The sequence below is a fragment of the Anabrus simplex genome, chromosome 6 (genome assembly GCF_040414725.1).
Source record: "Anabrus simplex isolate iqAnaSimp1 chromosome 6, ASM4041472v1, whole genome shotgun sequence".
Classification (NCBI taxonomy): domain Eukaryota; kingdom Metazoa; phylum Arthropoda; class Insecta; order Orthoptera; family Tettigoniidae; genus Anabrus; species Anabrus simplex.
In genome coordinates, this window is record NC_090270.1 from 346,642,648 (window position 1) to 346,661,671 (window position 19,024).

At 39.8% G+C, this 19,024-nt stretch overlaps 1 protein-coding gene across 2 annotated transcripts in view; it reads left to right on the plus strand.

The window, feature by feature from the left end:
- LOC136875372 (adenosine deaminase) overlaps nt 1-19,024 on the plus strand; it is a 153,918-nt gene that overhangs the window by 32,572 nt on the left and 102,322 nt on the right. For both annotated transcript variants that reach the window (XM_067148927.2, XM_068228471.1), the window contains exons 2-4: nt 580-641; nt 8,778-8,903; nt 10,943-11,079. In XM_067148927.2, the coding sequence (XP_067005028.1) occupies nt 580-641; nt 8,778-8,903; nt 10,943-11,079 (325 nt within the window). The remainder of the gene's footprint in view (nt 1-579; nt 642-8,777; nt 8,904-10,942; nt 11,080-19,024) is intronic.

The window sequence follows — 19,024 nt, forward strand, 5'->3', positions numbered from 1 at the left end:
TATGTAGTCCTTGTCCTTTTGTATTTTTATATTTCTCCTTGTTTCCTCTTCCTGTTGCTCTCTCACCGTGTTCACCCTATTATGTGTTGCTTTTCACGTTTCCATCTCTCTATATACGACTCTACTTAACACTTGTATTATCCTGTTGGGATCCTTTTCTCCTTTTGTATGTGTCTTATGTTTCTTCCCGTTTCCTTTGTTCATCTGGCTTCCTTCTTACTCTACACTTCCCTCATCCAGACTGAAGGTCCGTTAAGATGGTCCGTCAATAGTGTTGATGCTCACCCTCATGAAGAGGCTGGGAAACAAACAACTCATCGGCGGCTTAGGAGATGGGTTTGATGAGGAGAGAGCCTGTCTGTTTGAAGATGACAGTTTATATAGGTGTGGAGATAGTCTTTGTCTCTTCTCACACTAACCTGTTATTGTGTCCCTTTTCATGTTCCTATCTCTTCTTGTATGACTTGATGTGGCGTTTGTCTGTTCCTTTCCAACACTTGATTATTATAAAGTAATTCAAAACTCGGAATCTATAAATGAGTAGCAATTACAAATTTTGACACTCTGGTTTTGTTTCAGGTGGAGCTTCATGTACACTTGGATGGCTGTGTTCGTCCTGAAACTCTTTGGGATCTGGCTAAGTACATTACTCTTTTCACTTTTGAAATAAAGTTTTAACTCAACTTATTCTGTCACACTCCACAGTTCATGGGGGAAGTTGCAGTCTTCGAAGCTCCAGAATTCACATCCTGTGTTGACAGTGACTAATATGAATGTTGTTTATCTGCAAGTTTCCCCCAAACCCAATTCAAGCACATACAGAGCCCAATGTTAAAAACCAGTAGCCTGCCAAGACTCCTGTTACCTAGCCATATGATCTGCAGATAATGGAATGACACGTGATTAGCGTGCCAACTTCCTCAGCAACCCTAATATTAAGTCCAGTCTTGGGATTGATGGCCCAAGATGTCTGAAGGATAACAAAACTGGATTGTGATTGTACCTGGTTGTACAGGGGTGATTCAAAACTGATCCTATTTCAGGAGGGGATCAGTGTCTGGTTTGGATGTTGTGGGGTGTTAAAATTTGACATTTCAGATATGATGGTGGGTGTGTGTTCCATGAAGAAACCTCCACCAATCCAACATGAGCATCACATCTTACATTAAATTACAAAATGGGTTTGAATTGTAGAGCTGCAATTTGATTAGAGTCTACACTGGTGATGCAGAGATTGGCACTCATGTTAGGTGTATGAGACTCCTGATTCATCAAAAGAAGACCTTATCACACAAATCCACACAGTGACTGATATACTGAGGTATTTCACCATAAGTACCAATCTGCACTGCTGATGTAGGTTGACACTTAAAACCCCTTTTGGAATTTAATCCACGAGTTGCTCTCATCTCCATTCTCATCCATCTCTTCCTCCTCACACTCATCTCCATATTCACCCTCCTCATCTCTCTCTGAAGTTTCCATACGGTCTGATCCTTCTTTTTCTTCATTTATTGGTCTGACAGAAAGTAGTGTTTCAAAATGTTTTGCCCATTTTTCCAGAATTCGTTCTTTCCCAACAATGAGTCTATCAGTCTCATCCTTAAGCATATTCACTCTGGGTTGATATCCCTTAACTTGTCCAACCCCATGGAACAATTTTCTGCCTTGTTTGTTTTCAAAATTCTTCTGCATTTCATCCACTCTCTCCTTTTCTTCTGTTCTTTTCTTGTTCCTTATCAATGTCTTTGCTATTCTCTGTTTCTCTTTAAAAACTGCAATATTATTTCGAGTGGGTCTCTGTAGCATTCTTTGTCGGGCAAGATTTCTCTCTTCAGAACCTTATCTACTTATTCGTCATACCATTTATTTCTACTCTGTTTCCATCTCTCTCTAAGTACTTCCTGCGCCGTTGTATTTATTGCTAGCTTGGTTTCCTCCCACATTGTGTTGATGTCCACATCTCCGTTTCTGCCCATCTGTAGCTTTCTTTGCAGCCGGTCTCTATACTCTTCCTCCTTCTTCTCATCCCTTAACAGTTCTACATTATAGATCTTGCTCTGCTCAGCTCTGTCCCTGGGTTTAATTGCCAGTCTTTCTCGGAACTTGATCCTCACCAGTATGTGATCTGAATCACTGTCTGCACCACGCATGCTTCTCACATCCATTATATTGGAGGCATGTCACACATCTATCAGCACAGGGTCTATCTGGTTCTTTGTCAGACCATCTGGTGATATCCATGTCTCTTTATGGATCTCCTTATGGGGAAAACATGTGCTCTTAATCACCAGCTCCTTGTTAAAGGCAAAGTCAATCAATTTCCACCAGTTTTCATTTGATTCTTGGTGTTTACTATGATATCCTACCACTGGGTGGTTTTCTTTCTCTTTGCCTACTTTGGCATTATAATCCCCTAGGACAACTTTAACATCATACTTGGGCAACTTGCCATATACTTGCTCCATTTTTTCATAGAAATGTTCTTTTTCTTCCTCTGTTGGTACATGGACACTAATTAGTGATATGTTGGCAAATCTCCCTCTCAATCTTAACCGGCATAGTCTGGGGCTTATTGCTTCATATTCAATCACATTATGACTGACCGATTTCTTGACCATAAAGCCTGTTCCTATTCTATTTTCTTCCTCCCCACTATTGAACAAAATGTAGTGCTGTAGATCTGCCACCTTGATTGTCTTCCATCTTATCTCCTGTAATGCTGCCACATCTATCTGATATTTAAGTAATTCCTCCTCCAATTTTCTACTAGCCCCGGCCTGAAAGATACTTCTCACATTCCATGTTCCAATATATCCGTATCGTTGCCATTTAGCGCGCTTTAGTCGTCGTAAGTTTGGGACCGTCCGGTTATCTTGATTTGGTTTCTGAACAATATGTAGTTTTGTGGTAGTGGAGTTGTTAGCCCCACGTACCAACCCCCAACCTGGAGGACCAGGGTATCACTCTTAGTCTGGATCATCACCTTAGACCTGTCCGGCTTGGGTGGCCCTACCAGGAGCATATGCTCCCGCCGGCATAGCTCTAAGGATCATTTGAACACGCAAGCCTCCAAAACACCCGGCAAAATGTATTTTGCCTTCGTCAAGGTGGTGATACCATCGGGAGGATATCTGATTATTACCTTCCAGTATTGTGGTAGCATCTGCACAAAGAAACATTTGAAATATTGAAACGAGAAAGTTTTTGATGAGAGAGAATAAAGGTTCTTCTCTTCTTTGCTTTAGTGTTCTGCAATTGCAGGGTCCGCCTTTCAAATCGATGAAGGTCACTTTATGCAGTTAACCGCAATGTTTGGTTCAAGGTGGTGGATTTGGCTTTCTGCAGGGTTACTTGCCTATGACAGTGAAGTTGTAGGCATCATAAATGACAGTACTAGCTGCTGTTTCCAAGAATTGACTGTACCAGTTCAGATGCTTCGCCTGCATTTTGTCGCGAATGGGATCAACTCCCATCATCTGGTGGATCTTTTTGTTGGTTATATGTTCAAGGATGGAAATTGAAAGAGATCAGCGATGTGTGCACATGGCTCTTTTGGTGACTGGCCAAGTCTCGGCCCCATACAGTGCCACCAAATGGACCATATTGCGATGCACCTTTGATTTAATGTGGCCAGCATACACTTGTCACACAGTATTCCTGTACCCCTATTCCATCTAAGCCATCCTGCTCTTGCACACATCACCATTGCACTGCAGGCAGGATCATGAAAACTGGAAATAACTAGTTTTCAGTAGCTCTTGTCCGTTGAACTCGGCAGTAAATATGCTTGGGTTAGTTTCCAAATATTCAGTCTTCCTGATATTTAGGCACAGACCGAATTGGCTTAGGCAGGTCACTACATCTTTGAACACAGCCTTGTGATTTCTCTGGTGGTGGCTGCTAGAGTAGAACACAGCCCAGAAGGCGGTTTCATTGCGCAGAGAGAGACAGAAGTATGAGGTGCGGTGATGCCAATTTGGCTACTCATAACAGCACGAAAGTGTAAACAATTTTTCATGCAGTTATATCTTTAATTCCAAAGTGATGACCTATATTTTTAGTGGGCTTAAAAGTTTCCTAAAAGTCCAAATTAAATTTTTACATCAAACCCCGAAAAAATGTTGAGGAAAATTTTCGAGATATTAAGGAAGGTAAATGGATGGGCCAGTTTCAATGCCATAGGATATTCGCCGTTTTTATACATATCAAACATTGTTGCGCGCAGAACATTTTTATTGAAATCATCGAGGTCCATCACTGGCTTCTTCCCCTTAGAGCTCTTCCCTGGCGACCTGAACACTGCATTATTTTCATTTCCGTAGCTTGCTTTATCCTCTGTACTGTTCGCAGGCCGATACCAAACACGAGTGCTGTCTTTTTCTGAAGCGTGGCAACATGGCGTTCCTCACCTACCCCGCCCCTGAACGCCTGCTGCTGCATGCTTACAAAATACAGATACACTCTAAATACTATTTCCCTCGCCTGTCGATGGAATACTTGTCTTTTTGCTCTTCCTGCATCTATCGTACACACGCAAATAGTTCCCTAAATTCGTTGATTATAATATTTACAATTAAAACTCAAAACATTCACTCGTGACCCGCACAAACAGGCACCTCTTACTGAAGTGATTCTATTGGCTCAGCGGAAACACGTCACACTACAAAGCGCGCAAATGTTACTGCGCAGCCCTCTTCAAACCGCCTTCCCGGCTTCGTTCTACTTTAGTAGGATGTTATCAGCATACAACATCAGAAAGACACAACTCGTGTAGGCCACACAAGGGTATCCATAACAAGTGACAGTGTGCTTCCCTGTTGAACTCTGATTCTCACAGATAGACTCCCAGCCACACTCATCTACTGGTGTTCTCACTGTTGACTTTCTGCAGATTACCAGAGTTAAAATCCCAGAAATCCGTGAGCATTGAACCTGAGGTCTTCGGGTAAGAGGCAGGGACTGGCCATGTGAAATATTAATAGCCTCAAATTCATGCAGTGTTCAGATTGTGGGAAAGAATATTAACTCCAGACTGTGGGAGAGAATATTAACTCCAGTGGCTGTTGCTGTATCTTGAGGGGTAACATAGGGTGGAGCAAAATGTAGCTTCCATTGAAGTTTGTCTCATTCATGGCTGTGCTAATCTGGAAGCTGCTGAAATCCCGTATATCTCTGAATCTGGGATGACTTTTTTTCCTCAAAATTTAACGTGAAAAATCAAGGGTTGTCTTGCATTCGCAACCTACCAGTAATGAACACCACTGGCAGCTACTGCAGTAGCTACTTCCCTTCACCCTCCCCCCTCCCCACCCTCCCGCGCACAAAAGTTGACCTTCAACATCTGCGTTTTTATTATGTATCACTAGCCATAGCAGCCAGTTGTACAGTGCTTGTGTGTAACGTCACTGGTTCTCAGAAAATAGTGAAGACAGAATGACATTCTACTAGCCTCTACTAAAACGTTTCTCAAATTCGCAGAATGGCATCAAAACATTACTCTTTTGAGCTAAATGCAAGTTCAGCCATAATGTACTTCTGAGCCTCAGCTGCGCAAGAAATGTCATTCGAATTGGAAGAGCAAGGATGCTATCCTTCAGATTCTTAGAAAAGCTGTGGTTACTCAGTGACAGAGTTATAATGCATCTACTGTACGTGACGTTCAGTAAAAGTAACAGTTTTATAGACAACGGAAATACTTTCGTGATGGATCATCATATTGTAGACACACATCAATCAATCACTACTGATCTGCATTTAGGGCAATCGCCCAGGTGGCAGATTCCCTATCTGTTTTCCTAGCCTTTTCTTAAATGAGTGCAAAGAAATTGGAAATTTATTGAACACCTCCCTTGCTAAGTCATTCCAATCCCTAACTCCCCTTCCTATAAATGAATATTTGCCCCAATTTGTCCTCTTGAATTCCAGCTTTATCTTCATATTGTGATCTTTCCTATTTTTAAAGACACCACTCAAACTTATTTGTCTACTGATGTCATTCCATGCCTTCTCTTCACTGACAGCTCGGAACATACCACTGCTTTTTGTCCGTATTGAACTTACTAATAAGGTGAATAAGGTGGATATAAAAACAAGAAATTGTAACTATTACATACCACTTAGTCGAGCAGCTCGTCTCCTTTCTCCCAAGTCTTCCCAGCCCAAACTTTGCAAAATTTTTGTAACATTACTCTGTCAGAAGTCGCCCAGAACAAATCGAGCTGCTTTTCTTTGGATTTTTTTCAGTTCTTGAATCAAGTAATCCTGATGAGGGTCCCATATGCTGGAACCATACTCTAGTTGGAATAAGTATTGCTGGCAAATTCTCAATGGGTTCTTTTCGATATTATGATGCCAATTTTAAACATGCAGAAATAAAGAATAATTGTGCAGCTGTAAGAAAATACGGCATAATTAAAGCCAATGTTCGGCGTAACAGATACCTCTAATGATGATGATGATGATGATGCAGTGTTGCCAACCCATACATCTTTTCTCCGCTAAATTTTATTTGAAAATCCACTACATTCTGCTAAATTTCGAACTGAAGCAAAACGGCATATATCAGCTGGTTTAATAGAGGAAATTAACTGTTTCATAACAGCAGGTCATCATATTCTCCTGCCCACACTGTATTCTCTGAAGCGGATGTGCTAGGTTGAGGTCCTGTGGTTTCATATGAAGCCACATGATACTATTCTTTTTCAAAATATATACTAACAGTTCACAGCAGCAAAACACATACAGAATTTTTCAAATCTATTTCAAAAGTTATTTTCACTTTTATTACTGTTTTCATTGTTTTTGATTAGTGCGGAAAGGAATAACGTCTAACAATTTCGCCAATAGATGCACCGTCCATGTTTGGGATCACTGGGAAGCTCAACCAACTAGTCTTTTAAAGTTTAATTATTTGTCCACTCTTTACAAAATATCTGACTGTACTTTTTAACCTCTTCTTTAGACATATTGATATACCAAAAGGAACGTGATGTCAAACACGACACTACCCGGCTCATCAAGAGTACAGTAACGATTGCAACAAATTCTGACTGAGGCTGTGGGCCAGAGCTGGTCTAGAAAACGAATGGTAGTGTGCAGCATAAGTTCAATGGGATTAAGTAGAATATTATACCGTAAGTTCTGTATTATTTTTTTCTCCTGGTGATGAAAGGTGATACTGTTAACGCTAAAAATCGTTAACGGAAGTTTGAAAATCCGTCAAAACATACGCTGTCCGCTAAATGCAAAATATTATCTGCTGTTCCATTAAGAAATCCGCCAAATTTAGCGGAAAATCTGCTGAGTTGGCAACACTGTGATGATGATGCTTGTTCTTTAAAGGGGCCTATCATCTAGGTCATCGGCTCCTACTAATGAAAATGATTAGGAAAGTAGGTAGGATGTATATGATACTTGTGTGTGTTTATTTTATTTCTCAAATTAAATTTGAAATTTGTTATAAATATAATTATGATTTCACAAATCACTTTTTAAACCTAATTACATTTTTCTGAAGGAAAAAGTGGGTTTCATCTTGCATTTAGGGTTGTCCTGGATTCGGAGAAATATGGTATAAGTGGTGCTAAATAATGATATTTACAACTCATCTGGATGGTCTCATAGGGCCAGTTGTACTGCAGTTGCACTTTGTGGCTTATCCCATCCAGAACACCTCATTATAGCATCACCATTGGTTTATAGAGTTTTCCTACAACTGATCAACCATTCTCCAGGTTGATGTCCTAAGAGACGTAACAAGTCCTTACGGCTACTTCTGTTGAGACGCAGCAGTATGATGAAATACCTTGTGAAAGTTATACCATGTCTCAAATTATGATGTTTAACACACATACATTTATTTTATAGAGTTCTGCATCTATATATAAAAAAGTATGAAAACTTAAGTCAGTCAGTCTGGCCATTCTATCCAGTTGCTTTCCTTCATTTTTTTTTTTTAACTGAAAGGTATTCATGCAGAGATCTGTCATCAGGTACTATAAATCACTTAACTTCCGCCTTCCTCAAATTATTTGATTTTTTCAATTTTTTTGTCTCTTTGAAGCAATCATGTCTTCGGTTCTAATTGAGATATGAAGTTCGTTTTGGCCTAAGAACACTCAGTGGATCAAGCTCTTTCATTTCAGCTCTTATCTATTCAAATTGGTTGATTCTGAGGAAAGTTATGAGTGCACATTCAATGTGATGTCTCATTTCTTCAACTTTTTTTCTCATTGAAGCAATCAAATCCTTGGTTCTAATTGTGGTACGCAGTTCGTTTTGGTCTAAAAACACTCAGTGGATCAAGCGCTTTCTTTTGAGATAATAACTACTTAAATTGGTAGATTCTGAGAAAAGTTATGAGTACATTTGTCTCCATGACGAAGATCTTTGAAGGACTTTTTAACAGTTTGGTGCGTAGTGTTGTTCCAAGGAACGTATAATTCAATTTCTTTGTGTGATGTATTTTCATGTGTTTTGTTGACATAATATTACATTCTGTTACCACAGCAGATCATGTGCTTTATTTCATTAACTCAAAACTTTGCAAATACATCCGTGAGGATAGTAACGAACAAAACCATACTTTGTACATTGCGGGCGGAGCCAGCGGGAAACTGCTATTATTATATTAATTATAATATATGTTCAGTCAGTGTTGATTCCATTGTTTGAATAAAGCTAGTTTTCTGTAAGTCTTCTGATACTAATAATACTGTACCAAAAATATATCAAAATATCCTATTAGTTTTAACAACATTGTCTTATTTTTGCAGTGAGAAGCATTTCAAGTTGCCTGGAAATGGAACTCTTGGTGACCTAAAGAAGGCCTTGGTAATTCGGGATCCTATTGATCTTCGACATTTTTTGCAGCCATTCCAGATCATCACACCATGTGTTGTGTAGGTAGTATAATTTATTCCTCAAAGAAATTCATTGCTAACATAATTTGGATTTAAATGGTTATAGCTTTAGTTTAAAGTTAAAACATAGATAATCTCTGTTGTCAGTTTCTAAAAATTGATGTTCCTAAAAGCTGGCCCCACAGTCTAGAAATAACAAGCATGCCTCTTTTCTGGAGGCCCCAGGTTTAATTTCCGGTCAGGTAGGGATTTTTTCTGGTTGCTCACTTGTGTGAGAAGAATTGAAGAGTTATCTAATGGTGGGATAGCGGCCCCAGTGTAGAAAGGCAGGAATAATGGCGAAGAGGATTCATTGCACTGGCCACATGTTACCTCGTATTGTGCAGGCCTTTGGGCCCAGGTCCATCAGGACTGTAGCATCATGGGGTTTGGTTTGGTTTAGAAGTTTTTGTAAGATCTAAAATATACATATTCATTATTGCCAAATTGAAGATGGTTTTAATTTGTTCCTGGATTTTCAGTTTCCTCATATTTTTCATGTTTTTTTTCCGTGGTCCCTACAAAAACGGAAAATTGAGGATCCACTGTACTTCTGAAAGTCAAGTGGAAGATAGGGATGAAAGAGACAGAGGATGCAATTAACACACACACATGATTTAAGTTACTATGATTTAAGTGACTTATCCTAGGGAGGAGATAAAAAGGCAATCAAGAAAATGTGTTCTGGGAGATCATCTGGATGTGCTGGAGTAACCAGTGACATGATCAAAGCTGCCAGCAGTCTTGGACTCCGTTGGAAATGAAGAGTAATCAGAGAAGCTTGGAGAGAAAAATGTACCTGGGGAAAGGCGAGGAGGAGAGATAATTCCAGTATTTAAGAAGGGTGACAAAAATATATCTAATGGATATAGAATCTGACGATGTTCTTTCAAAATGGAAATATGGCATTCTATTTTTTAATGATTTTTTTTAGGTATAATAAGTTCAGGTAATTTCTATAATTATTTATTCTTAAATTAGTTTCGACAGACAGAAGAACCTAAGAGTTACAGTAAAACTTCATTAAAATGTATCTGCAGATGACAAGGAGAAAGAACGTGTTACCGCAAAAAACTGTACTACTGAACACACAAATAAAAACTATCCATTATCCATAACTAGGCTATCACGCGACGAATATTCATTACCCTTCACTGTACCACTCAACACACAATAAATTTCTAAATTCTGAATGGAATGCAAAATACAAGCACAAACAGTCTTACTGTGTTATTTAGTGATCTCACTGCTAAACGGCAAGCAAAACTGAACATTCCTGAGGCTAACGGCTTGCTCCCCAAACAAAGGTGCAACTCTTCCTGTGAAGTTCAGCAATTCAGGGCCGTTTCCCATGATCACACAACTGTGGCGAGGGCTTTTACCTGAGCTGGAAATCACCTTCCTTTCATAAGGGATGACAAATAACATTTTCACGGGCAGGAAAAATGTGATTGTACTAAGCGGTAATAGTGAAAATTTGTGATGCGATACGTGAGGTATTTTTATTTTAATGTGATGAGAATCGGGACTTTGAATTTGCCACATGTTAAGCAGGTAAACATTTTAATGCGGAGCGTGCTAATGAGGTTTCACTGTATATTGGTTCAACAAAATGGGAACTCCAGTATGTTTTAAGACATAGGATGGTATTGTAATGTAGTAGCAGCAAATATTGTAATTTGCTTCTTTTATGGTGTTGTATTGAATTTTAGTTTCCTCTTTATGATAAATATTGAGGGACTGCCAAACTGAGATGGTTAGTGGGGGCTCAGTTCGCGTAGGAGAACATGGGTTCGATCCCCGTCAGGAATTAAAAAAATGTAAGAAACAAGATTTCTACTTTTGGAGGTGCACATAGTCCTGAGGTTTACTCAGCCTACATTAAAGATGAGTACCGGGGCAGAGGCAGCCAGGCATAGAGCCTTCTTAGAGCCGAGGTTAACTTCCAAGTCCTAGGAGCTTCGTGGCTGTATGGAGGTGGCTTTACTTTTTTCTCTATGATAATTATAGGTATTAATGAGAATTCTGCCTTGTTTCAGGAGTGATTTGAAAGCAATGGAGAGAATTGCAACAGAATTCTGCGAAGATAAGGCAAGGAATGGTGTGCTGTACGCTGAGGCTCGCTTCAGTCCTCACCTCTGGCTGTCAGCTGGTGATTGCCGAGGGGATTTGGCAGGTAAGTTTTCTTTTGATTGTAAGATATTTATTCTTTGAATTAATTTCTTTTGGCATGTCATCTTACTTTACAGGCCTGCATCGGAGTCGATTAGTAATATCCGTCGACAGCTGTTCCGTAAAGAAAATTCGAAATGAAAGAGAACATATTTTCGTAATAAATGCGTAAATAACGTGTCCGATAACAGTTGTTAACTCGTTAAAAATTAAGGCTGACTAAACGACCGCATAATTTTGAGGCTAAATACTGCAATTAAGTAAGAATGGGATACACCTCGAGATATGGCAGAGTGCTTAATTGATTTCATATGTTTGTTAGTATTTTGTCGCGTCTGGTTAAATTACGGAAAGGCTATTATGAACATTTATAGCGAGAAAGGTATAATTTCTCTACCGGCGCTTGAAGTGTGTTTTCAACATACGTATAGTACGGTTAAGTTAGGATACGTGACGCTGTTTGAATAAGAAAACTGAAACGTTTGCAACTAAATGCGATCGATCACCTTTGGTACGGTATAGTTTTCTCACTTTGTGCATTTGCGAGCTCTCTCGTTAACTTTCAAAGGAGATGTTGGAATTGATTAGTAATACCCATCGACTGCTGTTCACTAAAGAAAATTCGAAATGAAAGAGGATAACACGTTTTCGTAATAAATACGTAAATAATGTGGCCGATAGCACTTGTTAACTCGTAAAAATAAACACTGAATAAACGATATCTTAATTTTAATGTTATATACGGAAATTACGTAAGAATGTCATACACCTCAAGACATGGCAGAGTGCATCATTGATTTCGGAGGATATTTCATATCTTCTCGCGTCTAGTTACGGCTATTTACATGTAAATTTTTCGCAAGGAGGTTATTTCTCTACATGCGTTTCAAATATGTTTTCATGATAGGCTACATATACGGTTAGGTTAGGTGACGCTGTTTGAAGAAGAATGCTGAGGTGTTTGCCACAGAAATCTCTGCAGTGATACCGTATTTCTCTGAATCTAAGACTTTTTTTTCTCAGAATCTCATGCGAAAACCCAAGGGTTGTTGCATTCACGGCCTAACAGTAAGTTAATTGATACCTCTGGCAGCTACCGCGATAACCACGCTGCTTCTTTTCACACACGCACGGAACTCATTGACGACCGCTTCTTTACTACAGATCGCTACCGGTTGTACAGCGTACAGAGCCTGTGTGTTTGCCAAATCTGTAGAATGGCATCAAAGCGTGCGACCCTTCGAATTCTTAGAAAAGCCATGGCTACTCAGTGGCAGAGTCATAACGCGTCTATTGTACTTGACGCTTAGTAAAATTAAGGTTTATAGACAGCAGGAATATTTTCGTGATGGATAGTTGTATTGTAAAGATACGTGGAAAAGGTATTGCCGGCAAATTTTCAACGGGTTCTAGTCGATATTATGATGCCAATTTTAAGTTAATGTTTATTAAACACTCGGAAATGTAGAATAATTGTGCAGCCGCAAGAAAATACGGCATAGGCCTAACTAAAGCCAATATTTGGCGTTAGCGTGAAGACAAAGAGCTAAAAAAATGTGTACTGTAAAAAAAAATTCATTCAGTGGTCCACAACAAGGACGCTTTAAAGAAGTTGATGATGAAATTGTGAGGTATGTGCACGAAAAACGCAGGGGCGGTTTGCCATACCGTGGCGCAATATACTCGTTTGTTGACTTTCAACGTTCGCAATTAGGCCTATGCATCGCTGGCCGTTGAATTTGGCCGCACCCGACAAGCGAGACGTGCGTGTAGCGGTAGCCGGTTATATCTGACGCTGCGTAAAAGTAACAGTTTTATAGACAGCAAGATGGATCGTTGTATTTTAGAGGCGCATGGAATAGTTATTGCCTGAAAATTTTCAACAAGTTCTCTTCGGTATTATGATGCCAATGTTAAGTTAATGGTCCTTAAACCCGCGGAAATAAAGAATAATTGTGCAGCCACAAAAAAATGAAATACGGCGTGACGAAAGTCAATGTTCGCGTCTAAAAATAGTCTAAAATGCGTAGGCCTGTACGATTTTACAAACTTCTTTTTGAGCCTGATTTAAATTTTTTGAAGGAAAAAGTGGGGTTCATCTTGGATTCGGAGAAATACGGAACTATATTTTTTTCAGAATGAAATTAAACATACACTTTTATGTAGTATCGGATTATGAAAAATAACAAACAAGAAAGCCGTAGTGTGGATATCATCTGCGGAAATGCATGTTTTGAACAAACTGATTGCCGTTTTATACCGATTTTAAAGTGCATGAAGGGTTTTCCGACTTTTATACACAAATCGGATATAACGACAATTCATAACAGCGAAAAATTTACTCGCTATAACGGACTTCTACTGTATTTAGTAATTCAGTAGAGTCTCGCTCAACCGACCTTCCGCTTATCTGACATCCTGTGTTATCCGACACTGGTAGATTTAATTTGAACTTTAGGTGGAGGCAATTCTGGGACACCCGGTGTGGAGGGTGCGACCATAAGACCAGCACTGGCAGTCGTGGTAGGACCGGGTTTTTCTCAAGGACAGGTGCAGTGAGTTTTCAGTCATTGTTCAGTGTAGTATTGGTTGGGTGCAGATGTTATAGTTTTCATATCTTCTGTGAGTATGGCGAGTAAACGGAAGAAAGTGATTGTTTCTGTGGAAGACAAGTTGAGTGAGTTAAAGAGACTGGACAGAGGGAAAACTCTTCAAAAAGTGGCTCCAGATTATGGTGTTGGATATGTTACAGTGGGAGACTGGAAACACAAGAGAGAAGAAATTGAAAAGTGGTGCTCTACCAGAGCAACAAGTGATGCACTGAAAATGTGAGTACGAAAAAGTAAGTGAAGCACTATTTTTTTGGTTCGCTCAAAACTGGGAAAAAGGCCTGTCAATATCGGCCCCATTCTGCAATAAATGGCGGTGTATTTCCGGAAGGAGTTTAATGAAGGGGACCCTAATTTTACTGCCAGTGCTGGTTGGCTTGATCGGTGGAAAAAACGGTATGGCATTAGGCAACTTAACACTCCAGTTGTTGCACGGATCACTATAGTGATCCAGGCATTTAGTATTTTTCGCTCCTGTTTTTTGGTATGACTGTTGACCTTGAGCATCTGTGTTCCTTCCTCGCGCCCCATCCTCTCTCTGATAACGCAGTAGTATGCTAACCTTGACTAATTGTTGTTGCGTTATAGAGCAATTTATTCTTGTGGATCACAACTGTGATCCGTGCGACCACTAGCGTGACTTCTTTTGACTTCATTTGTTGTCTTATTACGGTGTCTAATCTCAGTTCATGTGCATATATCTACTCTTTTTTATGAGTTTATATGAATTGTTGGTATATAGGTACAAAATGGATGACTATGAGAAAATAAATCGATGGCTGAATGAACCAGACAGTGAGGTACCTTATGGAGGGAGTAAGTGAGACAAATCACAATGTCCAGTACCTTATGGAGGGAGTAAGTGAGACAGATCACAATGTCCAGTAATTTTTCAGGGATTGTTTGTAAATGCATGCAAATTATATTATGTTGTACAGAAAATGAAGTTCTTTTCACAATGCATAATCATATTTATTGAATAAATAGCATAGAATAGCCTTATATTACAAAGAAAGTATGGATCACAAATGTGATCCGTGCGACAACTTACGTGACTTTTCATCGCACGACCACTGGAGTGTTAATATCTGTGGAGAAAAACTGTCAGCTAAACCCGATGAGGTTGTGAAATTTAAAAGAGAATTTCAAGAAATAATTCTTGCTAAAGGATTAACCGGTGATCAGATTTTTAATTGTGATGAGACTGGGCTGAATTTCAAGATGCTACCATCAAAACTCTCGCAGCCCAAGCCAAGATGTCTGCACCTGGCTACAAGCGTAGTAAGGAAAGAGTTACTGTTCTTGCCTGTAGTAACGTTACTTGGAAATTAAAAGCAAAATTGCTTATGTTTGGTAAAGCGAAGAAGCCAGGGCATTTAAAAACATTTCTGTTAATGTTCATGTTAATGTTCCTCCCTCCTAACTTGACGTCATTGTGCCGCCAATTTACCAAGGTGTGCTGAAAACACTGTAGAGGAAATATCGGCGGAAACTCCTTTCATCCCTGATAGAAAAAATGGACAATGGAAACGACATGATAGAAAAGTTAAAACAAAACAACATGAAAGACGTGGCATACTGGATAGCGCAGTCTTGGGAAGAAGTTGAAACGACAACACTGGAAAATCTTGGAACATATTGTTGAGTGAGGTTGACCATCGAGAGGAAGTGGTACAAGAAGACATGGAAAACATTGTTCCCTTACTGAATTTCATTCCTGGCTGTGAGGATGCTACGACTCAAGATGTGAGTAAGTGGTGTGCACAAGATCAGCTGTTTGAACTAACTGACCCTGATATGATTGGTTTTGTGAATGCTTACGAAAATGAGGATGATGAAGAAGAAGAACGAGGCATTGCAGAACAAAAGGACAAAACAATTACTCACAGTGAAGGATTATCGTCGATGGCGAGATCTTGCACCAAGAAAACGTGAATTCAACATGGCGTCTACGGTAATGTACGTGTAGGTGTGCTCTGTCTATATCTCGCAGAAGCCGCATAACTGGTAGCATATTTGTCCTGCAAGTGTGTACTAAGTGATCTTGTACAAGTGTGGTTCGAGTTGGACATAAATAATAACAGATATGTCCGTCCAGAAAGTTAATAAGCGAATTAATGCTTTTGAAGCTACGATGAAGAACTTTGAGGCGCGCCTTCAGTTGTTAACCAGCTCTGCCAACCCCAGGGAAGAGTCCCTAGACTCGCTGAGTCAGGATTTTTGAGACTTCCGAGGCGCCATCACCTCCGAACTTGCTGTGCTGAAAGAAGAGCTGTGCAAGTTAGCACGGCAGCTGGACCATCAAGAAGCACTTACTGATGAAGGAGAGCAGTACAGCCGTAGAAACTGCCTTCTACTCCATGGAGTCTCCGAGGAACCGCGGGAGGATATTTATGAACAAGTGAGGGAAACCCTCCGAACGAAGTTGAACGTGGACTTCACACGATGGAGAGCTTCGACTGGTGCCACAGGATTGGGCGGCCTCAGCGCTCAGCAGCTGACGTGGTATCTACAGGCAGGTGCCCTATAATAGTTAAATTTACCCGTTACCACGAATGTGACCGAGTGTGGAAGGCGAAGCGGCTCCTGAAGGGCACAAAGGTACTCGTCACAGAGTCCCTCAGCAAAACCCGAAAGTGCATATTAAACCTTGCTAGGAATCACTTTGGGCCATCCCACGTCTGGCCCCAAGACGGACGTATCGTGATTCACCTTCCTAATGGGACGAAAAGATCCATCACCACTGTTGTGGAACTGGACAGCATAAAAAAATCTGCGAGATAACTGTGACTATTAAAATGAAACAGCACAGCTCGATAGTGCATCTGCTTGTTATTCATAAGTGTATTATGTGTGTGTCTGTGTGTGTGTGTTAGTGGTAGTCAGTGTAAGCATTTATCAGGATGTCGAGGTAAGTTGCATGCTATTTCTGTTATACTATTTTGTTAACATTCCGTTATTCAGCTGATCCAGAGCTCTGTACCTGACACTGACCTTGGCAACATTCCCCCTCTCACCCCGTCACCTCTCATCACCGGCTTGCTCCTCAAACAGGCATTATCTCCCTCTACCAACTGTTTACAGTGCTGCCATGTCAACGCACTCTCCTTGGTAGCGCACTTCGACGAAATTCAAGCCATAATGAGGGAAAATAATATCCATATTTTTGCTATTAGCGAAAGCTGGCTTACACCGAGCATACCTTCTGGAATGGTACAACTTGACCGGTATTCCCTCTTACGTCATGATAGATCCGATGGCAGAAGAGGAGGTGGGGTGGCCTTGTACTGCAGAAATGACTTAAAAAGCCAGGTGATATGTGTATCATCTAACAATGTACAGCTAGGGCCAGAATTCATGTTTGTTGAAGTCATTATTAACCAACAGATACTCCTTATAGTTGTTGTATACAAGCCGTCCAAAATAACGAATATGACTGAATTCAAATTTCGCTTACTTGATCTACTGCCTAGTTACGAGCATATTATTGCCGTAGGTGACTTCAACATTAACCTACTAACTAAAACACACGAAACTAAACAATTTATTGACATGTTTTCTCCCTGTGATATGACCATCCTTCGTTTAGAGCCTACTAATCACACACAGAAAACTACGGAACACACACGCTCATTGACCACATTGTGACAAATAACCCAAACAAAGTTATAACTCACAGCCAGATTCCAGTCCCAGCCATCTCCACTCATGACCTTATCTACCTATCCTACTCCCTCCGAATGCCAAAATATAAATCGAAGTATGTTATTTCCAGAAACACAAGAGACATGGATATGGACGAGTTAAGACATGACGCTTACAATCTACCCTGGAATGACATACTCCTATTGGACGATATAGACGCGAAAGTAGACAAGTTCAACACCCTTGTAATCACTCTGTACGATAAACACGCCCCTAAGTGACAGATAAAAGTTACTCGCCCATCTTGTCTCTGCCTAAATAATGAAATTAAAAACATGATGGCCCACCGCGATGCACTTTACCTACGCTTTAAACGAACTCGTGACCAAAGTGACTTCGAAAATTATCGGGTCCTTAGAAATAGAGTTAAACAGTTCATTAGAAACCGTAAATTTACTTACTTGCAAAACATGACTGCAAACATGAATTCTAGCAGTGCTTGGAACATGCTTCATTCCTTAGGCATAGGAAACCTCGGCAACAACCCCATGTACCAGACATACCACTTGATAAGTTAAATGAGTTTTTTACTGAAGAAAGAACACCCCCTAATATACTAAATTCCCTAAACTCAGTACCCAACTCCGTTATGAACCCTTTACCTGACCAACAACATTTTACATTCCACCCTGTTACTGCTAATAAAGTTAAAAAAGTATTATATTCTATCAAATCAAAAGCCAGAGGAGTGGATGATATCCCTATAACTTTCTTACACAACATTATTGGTGCTGTTTTACCAATTATTACCCACATTTTTGACTACTGCCTTAAGAACGGAACATTTCCTTCACTATGGAAACTAGCTAATGTTATCCCTGTGCCTAAGAAACCTGACGCCTCCCTACCATCCGACTACAGACTAATTTCTATCTTACCAGCGATTTCCAAAGCACTCGAGTGTCTGGTTCATGAGCAGGTGTTGTAATACTTAAACAACCATTCTCTCCTAGACCCATTGCAATCTGGCGGTTTGTCCAGCTTGTATATATCTTTACTTTAGTAGGCCTGAATTCTGTCTGATTTTTCCTAACAACACTGAAAACTCTTTCTGTGGGAGAGTTACTATTAGAAAACTAAATATATATACCAGCTGGACAAACCGCCATGGGTATACAACAACGGAGTCGTCATTTTAACTGATTTTAAAATGAAATGCAACTTCATCATGTACCATATTTTATTTTATATTCATATGTGCAAGTGTTATAGTATATTTTTAAAGTTGTTTTAAAGTCATATTTCATGTTCATCCATGCAGGTGTTATAGTGTGTTTAAAATTGTATTAAGGTTTTATTGTGTTTTATTGTAGCTGATGATGGCACATATTTGGTGCCGAAACTAGTACCTCGTGTGAACGATATGCGATTCTTTCACGTTAATAAGCATCTTTGTATTGAATAGGAGAACCCTCTTAATTTCAAATATTGTAATCCCACTTCAATACGGATCATGAAATTTCTAAATATTAATTCCCAACTTTGGTGAAGTGAACATGACATACTTGAAGAGGAATTTGCAGTTTACCAGTGTGATACTTTCCCGGAATATATTGTTCATGGACCTAACATTGATGTGAATTGGGGCAACATTGCAGAGCTTAAAAATGAAAGTGGACAAATTAAGTATAAAAC